Source organism: Heliangelus exortis, chromosome 3, assembly GCF_036169615.1.
Source record: "Heliangelus exortis chromosome 3, bHelExo1.hap1, whole genome shotgun sequence".
In the NCBI taxonomy this organism is placed as follows: domain Eukaryota; kingdom Metazoa; phylum Chordata; class Aves; order Apodiformes; family Trochilidae; genus Heliangelus; species Heliangelus exortis.
Window position 1 is genome coordinate 16,148,775 of NC_092424.1, and position 18,043 is coordinate 16,166,817.

The following is an 18,043-nucleotide window of genomic DNA, read 5'->3' on the forward strand; positions in this document are numbered from 1 at the left end:
GATGCAGAACAAGCAGACCAGCACAGAAGAGACAAAGGCACAAGGCTTGGAGGAGGGTTAAGAGGTAGTCTGATAATTAAAGCAGTAGAAGTATACATAAGTAATTGCTTTAGAAACAGCAACTTGTTTATGCTAGATGAATATCAATACTAGAATAAAGATAACTTTTGAGGCTCACTAGCACTGGAACCTATGAAAGATAAGACTTCCATTTTCTTTGGCCTCATCTTGGAATAATATCTTGTCTCCCCAGTTGTGACACAAACACTGATATAATCTCAGTACCTTATTCAGGCCTGCTCCAGTCTACTCCAGATCCCATATAAGAGTAGAAAGAACCCCAAGACTGGCCTTTCACATTCACAGAAGCATTCTTCAGAACAAACAGAAAAATTCACACATCTTTAGGGTTTTTTTATTTCTGAATAATTATTTCATTTTATTAGAAATTACAAAGAAACTCTCTCCGGGAGAGCAAAGGAAAAAAAAAAAAAACAAACAACAACCCAATTCTGAAATATTTCCCAGCAATTTTGTTCCATATAAACACAAGCAAAAATATGTATTTCATTGACATGCATGTACAAAAACAGATTTAGTAAAAACACCTTCAGACATCACATGCGCATTAGTCTCAGAATCAAGCACATAATCAGATTGGCCTCACCTACCCTACCTAATCTTATTTCCTTGTTTTCTTTTTAAACTGTAAATTTCTATGCAGGAAACATCTCTTTTTCTGCACAGCATTAGGCATATGCAAATTAGCACGGATGGTCTTGGAATTAAATCAGCAAGTAGCCCTGTCTGCCATGCAGCCAGACACTGCTGCTGTTACACTGCTGCTTATACAGGGACCTTTGTTGGATACCAGGCAAAACTCTTCAAAAAGAATCAAAAGGTAGTGCTAGAGGGAAAAAGGAATACGACACACAGCACTCTCTCAACTACAATCCTCTATGATTCCCATGCAAAACACTTCAAAAGCCAAGCAATTCACAGATCTCGCTCTCCAATTTGCTATCAAAGTTTCCACCAATTTCAATCATAGCAAAATAAATCACTCAAGACATCAGTGCTACTGGATACGGATGTGCTCAATACTCTACATTCTGATTTGCCATCCACCCACCTCTGGAATGAGAAGGGAGAAAGATGAAAGAACCAACAAAACCACAGACTAAAGCAGGTGGGTCAGCAGAGCACTTTACCATTAAACAGCAGAAAACAGCAACTGTGAGAGCTGAGCTTTGTTCCGACCCACTGCATAACCTAGCAGTGGCTTTGGGGATTATGTGGTCAATGAAATCCTCACTAGTGGCTCAAGGCTGCATTAACACCTAGGAAAATCTTATTTGATTCACCAAAAAGGCATATTGCCTGTATCTGGCCTTGTGATCTAGATTTGAAATTTCACCATTTCATGCATGATGACCACCTCTGTAAACCTAGGGACAGTAAATGTTCTGAGGAAAAGGGTTCACCCAGAAGGAAAATTTTCCACAGACATGAAAGGAAAAGTCAAGCACACAAATGCCAGAAGCAATGCTTAGGGTAGTGGAGAGATGGGGGGTACAGATTTTACTCTGCCATAATTTCAAAACGCACAAGCAATGCCCATGAATCTGTCATTTCTGGATAAATGTGCATCCAGAAGAGAGTCAGTAGCATCTTCTTCTTACACTGCAATGACACTGAATCAATGAAGGGTGAATTTCTGCTGCATTAAATATACTTGAAGCATTCAGGTGTGGCTTGTTACAGAGTGTGTGTTACCAGGTGAAATGGGTACAGAAAAGGGATGTGATAAACAAAAACAACTAAAAGTAAGACAGAACATCTCTGCGTGAGCAATGTAAAGAAAGCACTTCAGGCTGATGCTTAGAATATTTAACCCAAAACCTGGAAACCAGCAGATTTTCACTTCTAGCCCACTTGAAATCTTGCAGATGAGCAAGTGATGCTAGCAGCAGCCACTCTGTCCTCTACCTCCTGAAAATAGTGTAAAGGACTTTACTTAGGTGCTCCAGCCTCATGAATATGATGCTACAACAGTTTATCAAAGCAGCTGTGGAGAAAGGCCCAATGACAGGTTTTTGAATACTATCCAAATCTCAAACACACATCTAAGGCAAATACTAGTATTCTCTTTTATTTTACAGCTGAGAAAACACACACTGCAGTATGGCTAATGGTGACTCAGAGGGAATCAAAATACAGATTTCCTAATACACTGGTCCACTGTTCCTCTGCTGACTAGGCCTCAAATAGCTAGAATTTACCCCCTGGGAGAAACCTTTAAAACTGTGATGGACAATTTTATCTCCAATGTCCATAAAAGCCTGTGGTCACACATCCTTATTAGACACTGAGGAATTTTATGTTTGGCTTCCACTTCTATAAAATGAAAAAAAGTAATACAGTTAGGAAAAAAAGAATTAAGGCTAGGCATGTCATAGAGAAACAAAAATACTACATCCAGAGCTCATTCTTTCAAAAGATAAACTTGCAATTGTAAAGACAAATGGGAGGTTTGGTAAATCTCCCTCAAACACCCCAGTGGGTTACAGGTATAAGGCCAGTTTAAGTGGCTGTTCATTCTTGATTCATGTTCATTCCAGCTTTTTTGAAAGAGATACACACTGAATCAAGTTAAAGACTGAGTTGATCAACTGAAGATTGCACAGAACAAAAAAACCGCCATCAGTCAGCTGAGCCATAAAAGCAAGCAGCAAAATAGATTCTGTTTCAGACTAAGTTTTCAAGATAACAACTTTGAATAAAACCTCTGCTGGCCTGAAGTTGCTGCACTCATTCTGATGAGAGCAAAGGAAAAGTTTTCATGGTCAGTACTGGCTCACATCAACAGTAAAAGCTGCTGCTTTCTCTCCAGAAAAAACACATTGACTTTCTGAACTAGCTGATCAAGAAATAACTAGAGAAGAAGCTCTGCAAGACTTGTTTGTTACTAACAAGGAAGAATTGGTGGAGAATGTGAAGGTCGTGGCTGCAGAAGGCATAGAATTGTGGCATTTAAAATTCTCAGAAATCTGTTCAAGACAGTGTCCCAGACCCTTAGGACATTTATTTGTTTATTCAAGGAATTGCTTTGGCAGGATCTCACAAGGGACTGCTCTGGCCTCCCAAAAGGGCCCAAGAGGGCTGTTCTAGTTTCAAAGACAGCTTTCTCACAGTCGAAGAACAGTCCTTCAAGACAAGCAGAAGGTAAAGCAGGCATGACAGAAGGTCAGCACAGATGATCAAGGAACTCCTGACTGAGCTCAAACACACAGAAAAAAGGTACACAGAGGTGGCAGTGAGGATGGGCTGCCCAGAAGGGATATCAAGACACAGCCCAGGCATGCAGGGCACTGAAGGAGCTGGCTGATGGCACTGGGAGGCCACTCTAGGGCATCTTTGCAAGGTCAACAGCAGCAAAAGCTCCCAAGAGTGAAATAACATGACTTGTGAACTTGTAGCAAGTAGCAAGAATGTAGCTAGCATATTGAGGGAAGTTATTTCTCCCTGTTTGGTGCTTGTGAGGCGGTATCTGGAAAACTGCATCTGCTTGTCCCCCTTACAAGAAAAGCACTGCAGAAATTCCTGTGGAATTCCACGCAACAAAACCGGGCAGGGGGATGGAGCACAGCACATACCAGGAGAATCTTGGGGAGCTTGGTTTCTTCAGACTTAAGTCGAGAAGAAGATAAAGAGAGATCTCATTGTTTACAAACACATTAACAGACAGGGTAGAGAAGACAGAGTCAGACTCTTCTTGGAGAAGAACAATGACAAAACAAAGGCAATGTACACAAGTTAGAACATGGGAACTTCCAACTGGATGCAAGAATATATTTGTTCTTACTGAGAAGGTAGTCAAATATGTGGAAAAAGCCAAAGAAAGTCTGGCATCACCACCCTTTGAAACAGTCAAAACTGGACAGGGTCCTAAGCAACCTGATCTAATTGGCTGTGCTTCAAGCAGGGGGCTGGAATAGAAATTAGAAACCTTAAGGCATCCCTTCAACCCAAATTATTTAATGATTCTATGACTTTGCAAATCTCCTCACAGCTCCTTTCCACTGTTAACTTCTAACTGGTAACTTCATGCCAAAGCCATGACAGCATCAAATGTAAAGGATGATCTTTCATCTCATGAGTCAGGCTGGAGTACAGAGCCAGCAAAGAGGGGACTTGAAGTGCACTACACATCAAATATTTCATCCTAATTTTATGCAAGGTCCCTCACACACCAGGGCCAGCCCTGTTCAGGAATCACAGCCACCATAGTGCTCTCTTACTTGGTTCCAAGTCTATTACACACGATGAGGATTAAATAAAAAGACTGTCTCTTTTCACATCTTCTTCATCTTTTTCTTGCAGCGCTGGTTGAAGACAGGAGAGGATCCCATCAGACTGTCAGCAGAATGAGAACCATAGCTGCTCTCAGAGCCATTGGGGCTCTGTGGCATCCCAGCTTCACTCATGCCTGACATTGGTTCCTCAAAGACATCACTGCCCAGAACCCCATGGCCGTGTACATTGCCCTCCTCATTCTCCTGTGGCTCCATTTTCACCTGTGCCAAGTTCCAGAGTGGGGAAGCATTCACCTCAGCCCCTAGAGAAAGAAAAAGCAAACAGTAACTGAGTAAAGGGACAAATTACAAACAGCACGTAGATGAAAGAGACAGCAGCACTGGCAAAGAAGGAACAAAAGCAAAGCTACCCATGAACTGGGGGAAAAAATACAAAACACAACCAGTGTGAAACAATAAAAAAATCTGTTGGTTTTTTTTAATAGCCCAGTAATTGCAATTCTAAACCAAAATATGGCAATCCTTTCACAGCACTCCTCCACATGGTTTTCTCCATGAGAAACAACAACTTTAAAAGTCCACATCACTCTCCAGAAGGAATGTCCCCACAGCAATGAGTAAACCAACTGCACATGGACTAAACCCTGCATAAGCAGGACTTAAAGGCAGTCCAGAAGCCATTGATGATGATGATGATAATGAGATTCTTGCAACATCAGCAGCCTCCTTTGAGCTGTCAGACATACTGGACTTCTGTAAGTTCTGCAGGGGAGGTGAAGTGAGAGGACAGAGGTCTAGGTAGATGAGCAGCCTCAAGTTCTCACTTCCAGCACTGCAATGCAGGGACATGAGAGCTGCTGTCAGGCATCCAACTGCCTGCTTCCTTGTACTCAACACCTGCAGGCCTCATCCCATTCTTCAACAGAAGAGAAACTGTCTTGGCTCAACCTTGCAGACACCCTGCTAGGAAATAGCCCCTCCCTCCATTTTTTTTTTTAAAGAAACCCTTCTGGTCTAGTGTGCAATCTGAGCAGACTGAGAATTTTCTGTACAATACTATAAAACCATACTTCTTGATAACAGCAAATGTTTTTCTCCCCAAGAGCAGTAATTATAGATTGCATTATTTCTGCTTACTCAGTTCTAAAAGAAACAAAAATCCTATTAAAAATACACTAATTGGCCCCCTTGCTAAGATCAGCATAACAGCCCAGAATTGAAGCCTGAAATCTTCTCACTTTTAAATCTGGTCCCTCTTGTGGGGGGTTGAATTCACATTGAAAATTAAAAAACATTGGCTTTAGTAGGTTTTCCAAAGTTTGCATCTCAAGGAGCTTGGCTACAGTTTGAAAGCCCAATCAAGCCTCTTCTACTGAGCCAAACCTAGGACTGTGCCCTATTATCAATATTATTACTAGCAATTACACTGAGAACAAACCTTCCAACACATGTCTGTACTGTGAATTCTCCCATATGAAGCAGTCAGGAATCCTTTCCAGAGCAGTTTAGCCCAACCTAAAATTTAGGAGAACTTGGTAGTAACAGGGTACTTTAGCTCAGCACTTGAGCCAGAATGAAAGTGCTTGCTGGTGTCCAGCTGCCTTAATGAAAAGTCCTTTTCATGTTATTATAAGTGCATGTGTTCCTCTCAACAACAAAGGACACATCATTAAAACACTATCAGTTTCTCAGAGCTGCAGCTCCAGACTACTCAATAATCAAAGATGCTCACTAAACTTACTCTGACTTTGATCAGTTGCTCTTCATTGCTCTCAGCTCTATCACCTGTCACTGAGTGCCACTAATGACTAAAAGTACTTAAGCATCAACACATCATGCTTCATCTTCCAAGAACTTTAACTTGAGAGTACCCTACAAATTAGCTAATCCTCCTGCTTTCCTGCTGGGTGAAGGAACAAGGACCCCAATTCTGGCTCCATTTCCCCAACTGCAGTGAAGTTAAGCAGCTAGCCCACAACTGCAACATCAGGCACGAGCAGAAACACAAGCAGAACATGGAAGGCAGTAATGAGAGTTTTGCCCTCAAGACACTGAAGTCTTGCTGCCCTCTCCATGGGCCTCACACTCATATTTTCAAGGTGGTGGTGTCCTAATTGCAGCAGCTTTTACTCGCTTCTGACGATATTAAACTCTCCAGCCTGCCCAGCTCTAGACTGGGACTTTGCACAGTGACGAGATTTCCAAAGGCCCTTGTGAAGTGAAGAGGGATTTTCAGGGAACAGAGCACTTGTATTCTTAATTATAAAACATCAATTCGGTACCAGAGAGGCAAGAGGCATTTAATATACAGCCAGCTTGCTAACCCCTGGGTCTCAAGAGGTAGATGCTAATACAAAGCTTTCCAGATGAATCACTAGCAACCCCAGATGGGCCAGAGGAGTCTGCTGTTCCCTCTTGCACAAAAAATGTGAGCACTTCACATTTCAGAGGCACTATAAAAAAACAGTCTGAGCTTCCAGAAAAACATCAGATGGATTTGTGCTTTTATAAAACTCAGTTACTTTAAAAAAAAAAGAAAAAAGCAAACTGAGAGTAAAAAACAACTAATGGACTCAGAGCTATACTCTATCTTACTATATAGGCTACTTAGTTGAGGGCTAACAGGAGGACAGACTTTATTGTTTTTTAACCAGATTTTTAAGTGAAACAGTTATTATGGCAGGGATTTCCAGAGTTCAGAAGTTTCTATACAGATGTAGTTTTTGGGAGAAGGATGTCTTCTTCATTTTCCAGAAAATTTAGTACTACTGAATGGTGCAGAGAATAAAACTTGTATGTAGATACAGAAAAAGCACAGCAGTAGCAGATTCTCCCATGGTGGCCACCAGTGTGCTTTGAGACCAACATCAAGGGATGACACTTTGAGGAAAAGAGTGAAGTCTCCCTAACCCCACTACTTCACTCAATGTGTCACTTTCTGTGGCTTCAGCTAACTACAGGAGGTTTTGGAATAGAGACATTAGGAGAGGCTCCTGTGTGAGCATTTCACATTAGCCACTGCTAAACTTTCATAAAACAATGAATGTCACTACCAGGGTGATTTCTGAATATGGATGACTGCTCCAAGTATCATTGGTATTTCCATTTCATTCAATGCCTAAACTATACAGGGTCTTGAATTTACTCCATTCACAAGAAACATGGCCTTCAACTTCTGCAGTAAAATGAATCTCTGGACAAGAATAAAAAAAAAAAAATAAAAAAAAAAAAAATAAAAAAATAAAAAAAACCAGTATTCACCTTACTAGTAATAAGGATATAACTCCCATCTCTTTTAAAATGAAGCACAGATATACAGATATATGTAGAGATATAAAAGCCAAAGTTATTTTTGTCTTTGTTATATCACTCTGGAAAAATAAAACATCAGTATTCACATCTGCAGCAAATACCCTAGATCATAAAACAACAATGAAGCCCTTGGGCCACCTGTGTAGAAAAACAATCTGCCTCACACCAATATCAAAGCCCAGAAATGTAACAATTCCCTAAAAAAAAAGAAAAACCATATAAAGTATTTTTTGTTCTACAGGGCCCATGAATAGCATAACAAACCCTCATCATTTACACTTTTGATTCTTTTTTTTATATTTGGAAAGCAAGGAAGGGTTTCTCTCTGATCCGAATCTTTTTATTAAAACCTAAACATTTTTTCTCCCTCTCCTTCCTCACACTGGGATCTGCTACTAAAAACACAAACCAGATCATGTGGAACAGCTGATAGACTGCTTCCAGCAATATCAAGAATCCCCTACCTGAAGTCTGGGGGGAAGCTTCTACTTCCAGGTTGGCAGAGAAGCGCTCACTTTGAGCTCCAAGGACTCCAACAGGCAAAGACTGGTCACCAGAAGCCAGATCTCCTTCCAGCTCCTCACTTATGGGGAAAGTAATATCACTAACAGGTTCCTCCTTAATCTTCACAGGCTTTGTGTCCTCTGCTGCCTTCTCAGGGTTGACAATCTTCTCATACTCTTCAGAGAGCTGCTTGCTAACCTGTCAAAGATCAGGGAGGGTGAGAAAGAGCCCGGAAAGGTCAGAGTGACTTCAGAGACTCTGATGGCAATTACACTGCAGTGTGCTGTTTCCAGAATACTATTAACATCTGACCTCAGCAAACAGGTAAACAGATTATCAGCTACAGAGGGGAGATTTTTTATTTAAGAACACCTGTCCTAAAACAGGGGACTTTAATAAGAGGTTTCATCCATTTGCACATCTGCTTGATAAATATGAGCACCTTTATTTCACAGACAATTATGATGAGGCCCAGAAATTTAAACAGCATGAAACAAAAGCAGTGCCTCAGTCTTGCTTTTTGGTTTTACTTGTAAGCCTATCCCCCATATGCCAGTAACAAATTTACTCCTGCACTGAAAACCAAGCAACTCACATACTCATCAGCTCAGTAGCCACTACTGGGAAAAGCTTGGGTATCTTTTTTCAGATTCACAGCAAAAAATACAGAAGTTTCTCCAGTCAGAGACAAGAAACAAATACAGGAATGAGATTTGGGATTAACCTCTACTTCTAGAAATTTAACAACTGTAAGCTATTGAATTAAAAATTTCAGATTTCATCTGCTTCTAACAAATGCTTGTGTGTAGCACTGAACCCCAACAGTCAGTAAACTGTGCTCAGGAAAAGCCCAAGGCTTTTTATTAGAAGGAAGAAGGAAAAAGAATAGCAAAACCTATTTCCCCCTATTTTTCCTATTCCAGAATACCTGGACCAAAAAAACCCTAGGCCCTTATTGTTACAACCTGTACTGATATGGCACTTGTCATTCCAGGGAATTTAAGAATTCTTCTTTCTCCACAAAAGCAGTCCCTTCTGGAGTGAAAAGTAGCACTTGTGTCACAACTCAGATCAGCATGCTACTACCCTGTATTTTTAAAACTTAAGCAGGATACCCCTTGCTTAAGCAAACACAAGCCACTGCACAGGCAAGTAACTTCTGATCTTCTGGTACTTGCTTTCTTAAGTGGTGAGCAGCCAAATATCCCATTAAAGCAGAAAATGCAGTTAGTCAGCACTGACATTTTTGTCTAGGTCATTCAGGAGCTCAGGGTCCCCTCTTAACCCAGACAAACCATCAGTTGAGCATTCTTACCCTCAGCAGGGGCACAAATAAGGGTCTCTGTCTTCCACTCAAAACCATCCTGTTTCTCTTTTCCTTGATGATTCCCCTCCACACCCAAGAGGTTTTCTAGTTGCATTTTACTTCAGTAAGACCCAGGCCTGGCTACAGGAATAAGCAATTGTACTGGGGGTACATTTATTGCTCAGGACCCATCAGGTCCCTACTGCCCTTCTCACCTGAAGCATGTAGCTGTGATAATCCTTAATGCGGTGCTGCCAGAACTTCTGCAGAGACAGAACACTGCCAATGCCCACTTCATGGAATACCTGCTCCATGACATCAGGGAAAGGGGTGTGCCCAAGACGAGCTTCCCGATCCACAGCAAAGCGCAGCAGTTTGGTGAATTTCAAGCAGTACTCGTGGGCAATGTCTGTCAGGGTCTCCAGGACACTCTCGTTGGCACACTCAAAGCCTGTGTGTGCCAGGATGGTGGCCATTGACTGATAGAGAAGCTGCCGGCAGGAGGACCAACTCAGCTCTGTCACTGGCTCCCCTTTTCCTCTGAAAAACAGACAAGACAAAACCAGCCCACCTTCAAAACCTGAAAGGAAGGTGTCAGTTAAAAAGATATTGTCACCCATCAGGTCATGTACAGGAGAAAAGCAAATTGTCTGAGGCTCTCCACAGCTCTTCCATTACATATGAACACTACCTTACAAGGGTTTATATGCTTTCATTTTTCCCCTCCCTCTAAGTCAGTACTGCCAATTCTCATTTTCCCTTCTAACACCAGAAGATTCCTCGGGTGATGCATGAATGTGGGATGCAGTTCTTCTCAACCCTTAAGCAACTCCCTTCCCACTCAAGAGCTTTTCTCCTGAAGACGTGAATTAAATGGGCCCTTGACACAAACAAGAAAGGCATTATAAATAACATTAATGCAAATCTTTTCCCCTCTCAATTAACGACATTTCTCTTCCTTACTGTCTCTGATGTCACAGGTTTAACACTCAAATACAAAGACTTCCAGGATAGACAAGATCTGAATTTATAATGCAAAAGACACACATCAAAAGCATGAAATGGGATACACGTACATTTCATGAAGGTACACTGTAGCCAAAATGACCATTTCCCTGCCTCATTTCCAGTAGTAACTAAGCATAACACTGAAACAAGTATCCCTATATGCCACCACCAGGCCTGGAGAGATTCTGCCACAGAGCAGCATTCCCAAACCTTGAGTTTGAGACCTCTCTTCTCAGTGTGGCTAAGCAGGAAGGAGTGACCACGCAGGGATGAAGAAGATGGAGAGCAATTCACATGAACACTTAAAACATAATTCATTTACAGTCAGGCAGTGAAATTTTTCATCAAGAGAAGGTAACAAATAGAAATTCCACATAGGAAAAAGAGAAGAGAGAAGGCAAGGGCTCTGAAAGGCAAATACATTTGTACCAGCTTTCTCAACTCACAATTAAATGCATGTAATGTATTTGCCCGTATGATTAACACAGTGTTCAAATGCTGATGTCAAAAAATCAAATTTCCTTTCTGCTAAGTATGGTATTTATATACCTTTTTTTACACTTCGTTCAACACCAATGGCAGAATTAAGCTAACAATTTCACCCTTCATTTGCTTCTGATCAATTTCTCCCAACAGCTTCCACAGCCCACCCTGAGATTCACCTCGCTCTCACCCTACATTACTTGCCTATCACCACACACTCTTTCCAGTAACAAGATCTGATTAAACAGTACACAAACAGCATTGATGCCTTGATGAAATTCTTACTATTCCTGTTTCTCCAATGAAGGATACCATTAAGTATTCTTCAGTCTTGCAGAGACATTCAGTCTTGCTGACATTTGGTCATAGAGCCACAGCTCCCCTGATCCTCAGGACTGACCCTCAGAAAGCCACTAAAACACAGCAGTAAAAAAAAGTAGTATTTCAGGAAAGTGAAAATGGAAGGTTTAACTCAGACCTCTCAGAACCAAAATAACTTCTTTTCAAGAAGAACAGCTCAGCATTTTCTGATAATTCAAATAAACTGGGGATCACACAATATTAAAGAGCTGCAGAGATGGTATTTCTAAGTGGACGTTATGAATAGCACATGGATCTCAGGTCATGGATTCACTCCATTTATTAACTGCTGGAAAACTACCTGCATCCCAATTCCTACTCTGTTATGTAACTACTTTGTAAAGAAGACAGACAGAGCTCTGACAAGATGAATTATAAGATCATCACTTCCCTTATAAAACAAGTGTCACTCATGCTGCTTTTACATCTTCCTCACTCCCCCCTCCACCTCCCAGCAACAGATTTCTGAGGCTGACAAACATATGTCTCATATAACACTGGGGCCAGGAGGTTACAACAGAACAAAACAATCATCAAACAAAACCAACCAGAAAACAACCATCCAAAGTCATGCCTCTGAAAAAGAATATCTTCCTCTTTAACACAAAGAAAGGCCACCTGTAGCTGTCCAGCAGCCATCAGCTGACATCACCTTATGCTACCAAAACCACCAAACATCAGATTATGACTAATACAGAAATACAGAGCCATTATTGACACTGCCATCCAACCAAAACAGTATGGACAAACCTAAACAAGCCACAGAATTTGGCAAGCCCAAGCAGGATACTCAGTCACTTATAAAGTAGAACACAACCATTTAGCAATGCATATCATTGCTCAGCAGCAGCAGAGAATGTTACACATATCTCTTCTAAACTCCTAGGGAAAAAGAAACTAATTGCCAGCATTAAAATGCAGCTAGGTTACTATGCTGAATGGAATATAATCAACTTGAAATCTAATCAGTCAAAGGCAGAGAGAAAAGAAATATCAGATACTGTCCTCAAACCCAAATCTTCACCTCTTGTTCTTTGTAAGGTCAGTCAATTATTTTTTGTTTTTCTTACGTTTTCTTCTCTTGTTTGCCTGTTTCCCACAAACAATAGGGGAAGATGATTAAAAACCTGATTAGACGGCAAAAATTGAAGTATTGTTGTAGATGTTAATGGAAAGCAACAAATGAGAAAATATCTTTTTCTCTTCATCTCCTTTAACCTTTGGGTACTTTCTGATAAGAATGCATATAAACAAAACCACCCATATAGACACATTAATGTTGAAAGCAGCTATCTAATGTCAAGGTTTCCCAGAAAGGAGCAGCAAAATTCTTTTCCCTGATCATAGGTAAAGAGCCCTGGTCTTCCATCTCATCCAGATACCTAGCACCTAACTACTCTCCCAGATACCATATTTTTGCAGAATGCCCCCCTCTGCAGCACTTAATACATTCCTGAAATGCTTCCCACCCAGCACCCATCCAAAGCAAAACCTATTTAACATATTACCAGGGTCATAGAGCTGTAAGAAAGCAAGAGTGCTTTAAATCCTAAAATTCTGTCACCAGAGATTAACAAGACTGGAATTAGGCCTGTGACTTGGAGGTGATCATCTCTACAGAATATATAGTATGAAATTTATCACAAATAATGGCCACCTTGTCAGTCTTCAATTTTCTATTTCCAACAGGACTGATATTTTTTTATATAGGTCACCAACACCAAATGATGTTCCAGACAGAAATCTACCTGCCAAGCCACGAACTCATCTGACCAAAAGCTCAACCTTTTCCCACTGTTGCCAGCAAACCTGCAACATGCAGAACTGCACAACAGAAAAATGTGTTCCTTCATGCCAACCAGGCTTATTTTCAGGAGTAATGAGGCTTCAGAACTCACAAAAGGCCCATCTTCCATGTCAAAAAGACATTCCCTAGAGGTCCCATGATCCATCCTTCTGTAAGGCTCTTTTTCTTAGAGGGATGGAGATCTTGTGGTTCATTTCCTGTACAACTACATTCAGGGAAAATTATTTGGGCTGAGTCAGTACAAGGATCAGCAGCAGAGGTTCACTCAGCTGCAGGAATGGATTGCAGTGCTCTGCTCCTTCCCAGGTGAGCATAGGCTAGGAGAAGATGGAGGGAGAGATTGTTTTTTTTCTGCTAAGCACATCAATTTAATGAAATTTTACATCATGGAGTTGAACTCCTACCAAATAAGGTGCAATAAGTTCACTCCACAGACATTTCCCACAAAACAGTAAAATAAAGGAGAACATTGGAAAAACAAGATTACATTGATTAGTGCATCAGAGAACACAGCATGCTAACTTGAGCCAAAAAGTTGTTTCTTTTTGGAAAAGAACCTCTTTCCACCTCATTCTGACTAAGCCTATCTTTAAATAGCTCTGTTTACAGAAGGCTGCACAGGTAACAGAAAACGCTTGGGAAAAAAAATGAAAAAAAAATATCCAGAACACCAGATATTTCAGGAGCAAAATGGAAGTGCTTAACCCATCAGGGGAAGTACCTTCTGACTGCCTGAACTTCCATTGCTCCAAACCTTTCCCAACATTAAACCTGCCATCCCCATCACATGCTTCCCTACCTCTGCATAGACATTTCATAACTACAGCCCTTCTGCCAGGAACAGGCTTCCCAGTGCAAGCTCCCAATTTCATCCACAGATTGATTATCTTACAGTGCAAAACACACATCCAGTGTGGTCAGGAATACAAATGAGAGAATGGCAAAGAAATCTGTTAAGAATCCAACCACGCACACACAAGAAAAAGCATCTGAAGAGGCACCTAATGAGAAGGTTAGGTTTCTTTTGAAGACAGATCCATGCTAAATGGAGGGAGCTGAAAAGAGAAGGAAAAGCTCACAGCTGCGTTATGGTAAAAGCCTCCTGTTCCAATGGCAGTTTCAAGTGTACAGTTCCTTACTCGTTGCTTTAGGCTTACCTCTGTTTCTATACCAACACAAACCAAATGTTAAACTCTAATTGTGTATTCCAATAACTCTAACAGCAACAGTTGCAAATCACCAGGACCAGATGGCAATTCATCCAGGAATACTAAAGGAATTCAACGATGAAATAGTTGAATAGGTGTAGTGAGTCACCTCTTGCTTTAAACTGCCTCGGCCCATGAGGACCAGAATACAGAAAAAATGAAAACTTTTTATTCTATTATTTCTTCAGAAAAGATGTGAAGAACTGAAGGCTACGAAGCCTGATATGTTCTGGTGCACCAGGAAAATTGAAAGAAAAGATAAGAACATTATTAGAGGACACATGGGTAAACATGATACACTCAGAAAGAGTCCAGACACCTCCTGTAAATGGAAAACCTCCTTCAGAAACCTACTATAGCCTTCCAAATCCATTCACAAGCCAGTATGTAAGATACCTCCACTGTGGAGCCCAGGTTTTCCCTCAAGGATCTGTGCCAGAATCACAGTTTGTTTCAACACATTGACAAAACTCTGGGAAAATGGAGGAGAGGAATTGCATCACGATTAAAACTGCTGATGGTACACATTTTGGAGGGTTGAAAAGACCCAAACAACTGAAAAATAGCAGTAAATTAGGTTCTGCCTCTTCCTTGCCTTATAAAGGACAGGGAGGTAGGGGTTAGAGGTATGGGGCGGGGCAGAGGGGAAGAAAACCAAAATGAATCCAGGGAATAATGAAAGACAAGGGTGTAAGGTCAGAAGATAGAACATTAATAACAAGGAAACAGAACAGGACATGACTACAATAAATAATCTTACAGTCTCGTTCAGGCTGACCACTCTTGCCTTTCTTTATTCCTATGTCTAAATATACCTATACACTGCTTATCAGACCCAGGTTACTAACAAAGAAAATTGAATTAAAATATGGATTTAGTCAAATACTGCAACTCTGACAATGGGGTTTCAGAAGGCAGCACAAAATTATGCACTAGCATGTTTTATCACAGGAAAGAATGATCTTCCTTAAATTGTTTTTACACACTAGGAACAAGCGTTGGCAAATCATATAACTTTAATTTTACTACTCTAACAGCAGCTGCTCTTAATTCATGTAAGCGCCTTAGAACAGTTAAGGATAAACATGCAACAACAAACTCAAAGCTTTCCTTCTGGAAAAGCATAAATGCATTTGGTTTAGTAAGCACACAATTAAATTCTAGTCTACACTGCAGCTCATTATAAATCCACTCTCTATCAGCCATAGAACATTTAATTTCTAAATAGTCTACCCAGTTTTTACAATCCAGTCCTTAAACTCCCCCATGCGGTCGGCTGCTAAATAACATTTCTTTACTCAAACCCCTGAAACTCTCAAGGCTCAACGAAAAGTCAAAGCAGCCCCCAAAACATGGATAGAACCACAAAAACCTGCACCTAAAGTCGAAGCCACCAGGGGAGGGCCAGAGAGCAGGAGTCACAGTGCTCAGATTTTATCCTTGTAGGATTGGACTTGCCTTCACCCCTCGAAGCTAACTACATTATTTCTTCCAAAAAGGATGATGTGTTCCTTCACAAACAGTACTAAAGACTCTAATATTTAGTGAGACTACATTGCCAAAAGCAACACTTTTCAATAAAATGCATTTTATACAACCTCAGGACATTAAAGATCTCAGTGGCTTTAGACCAAGACATTATATTTTATCTAGTGAACATTTTCCCTATTTTAAAAACTAAAATGTATTGTCCTCTCCCACACCATGTTCACTGGTGCACAGTCTTTAATCTAAGAAGAGTTATACTACTAAGAATTAATCCCCAAATTTTACTGCATGTAACCTACAAAGTATCATGACATCCTGCAAGATCTTGTGACTTTGGTGCTTCTCACAGGGGTAAGCAGGTAGGTGGTGGCAAATACTGTTTAATCAAAGATGGGCTACAGAGGTAGAAGCAGTGCAGCCTTCTGTTACATTTTCCTGAGTCCTTGGCTGGTGGTATCAGAGAAAAGAATTCCCTTCACCCACACACACTGCCACCTCTGACCAGAGTAACACCAACAGAGTAAAATGTGGTAGTTACTACAATACAGGCCTTTGATCACTGAAATCTTACAAATATATTATCAAATCATCTGTTCAGAACCTACAACTAACCAGCCAAAACATAGTCATGCATCTTCTTACAATAAGGCAAGGGCAGTTGTGACATAAACAGAAGCAGCTTCACATTCTGTGACTAAACTTTTCAAAATACCACTGGAGATGGTGAAACCATTCACAAACATTTAGCATAGCCCTAACAAGAAATATCAGCACTACACAGCCACATTTTATAAATGGGAAACAAGAGCACATTTAATTTAAACAATGTGCATGCTATCCACACAGGAGAAATCCAAACTTTCTGAAGTTTGTTCTATACTTTACACAAAGCTGTTTGACCCTTCAGCCTAGGAGAATCAAAAGAACTACATATAAAATTATACATGTATTTCCTTCAGCCAAGGATTTCCTTCAGCTTTCCTTCACTCAAGAAGTGAAGAAATACCAACCAAGAACCAAGAACCAAAGAAATACAACAGACCTGTAGAAATCACTCTCTGGGTCACTGTGCCTCAGCTGAAATGGCATTTTGGGGGTTTTGCTATCCAGAGGAAGCAGGTCATCAGGGAGAGGTGGAGAGGCAGGACAAGAGGGCAGAGGTTCGTTGTCTTCAGTTTTTATGCCCTCAGCTTGCTGCTGGTTTTGAGCCTGAGCCACGGCGATCAGGCTGCGCAGCCTCCGGTTGTGCTGGATGAGCTGGATGGTGTGGATGGTGAGGCTGCAGGGCTCTGAGGGGATGTCCAGCATGGTGGTGGGACGGGGCTTGTTGGCAGAGGGCTGATGCAGTGGAGGATCCTGGACTTCCACGGTCCGAAACTCACGCTGCAGGAGGTCAAAGGAGCTGCGGTTGGCCTGGTTTGATGAAACTGGAATCTCACCCCAATAACGCAGCATTTTCACACAGGTCATGTATTGCCCTCAAAGCCCAGAGGAAGGCTGCCACAGGCTGCAGCACAGTGGAGTCCTCCCGCAGGGAAAAGCACTCGACTTTGGGCACCGACACGGAGCTGGGACGATGCTCTGAACGGGGCAGATCAGGGCTGTCGGGAGAGCTCTGGCTCAGCGCTGCGACACTTCCACGACGGCACCGGGATGCAGAGCTAGCATGGGACAGGAGACATCGCCGCCTCTCCTGAGGACCGAAAGGTGACAGCACCGCACCCGTGAGCCGGTACTTATTCCTGACTTATTCCTGCATAACAGGGGCTGGTGGGGCCCCACGCCGGCACTTCACTGAGCGGCACCCGCGATTACCCCGACGTGCCCGGAGAAACTCCATCCCGCCGCCCCGCAAGGTCCCGCTGCCCGCCGCCCTCCCCTCTCCCGATTCACCTCCGGGGCTCCGACCACCCCTCGGCCAGACCCCGCGGTTCGATACGGAACCGCCAAGCCCGCCCAGTCTCCCCGGAGCACCCCCGGCCCGAAGCCCTCCGGCCGTACCCCAACACTCCGCGCCCGGTCGCCGAGCCGGAAATCGGCCCCGGTCCGTCACCAGAAGCGGATCCCCCGCCGTCAGCGGTCCTTCGCTCCTGGAAGGAAGGGGGTACAGCGGCCGCCGTTCCCGCCTCCCCTGCCGCGGTTTCCCTCCCTGCCTCACCCCTTATGCTCCCCCGGGGGGTGGCTGAGGCAAAGCCGCCTGTCCCTGGAGCTGCGCCTTAGCCCAGGTACTGCAGCCGTGGCGGTGCTCGTT

The 18,043-nt window shown here is 42.2% G+C and overlaps 1 protein-coding gene across 1 annotated transcript; it reads right to left on the bottom strand.

Moving 5' to 3' along the window:
- Positions 1-407: 407 nt before the first annotated feature.
- On the bottom strand, positions 408-17,872 carry SUPT7L (SPT7 like, STAGA complex subunit gamma). Its single transcript, XM_071739391.1, has 5 exons — positions 17,794-17,872; positions 16,835-17,485; positions 9,654-9,978; positions 8,093-8,330; positions 408-4,618 (listed from the first exon to the last, which is right to left on the bottom strand). The coding sequence occupies exons 2-5, from the start codon at positions 17,260-17,262 to the stop codon at positions 4,356-4,358; spliced, it is 1,254 nt and encodes a 417-aa protein (XP_071595492.1). The 5' UTR covers positions 17,263-17,485; positions 17,794-17,872; the 3' UTR covers positions 408-4,355.
- Positions 17,873-18,043: the final 171 nt, after the last annotated feature.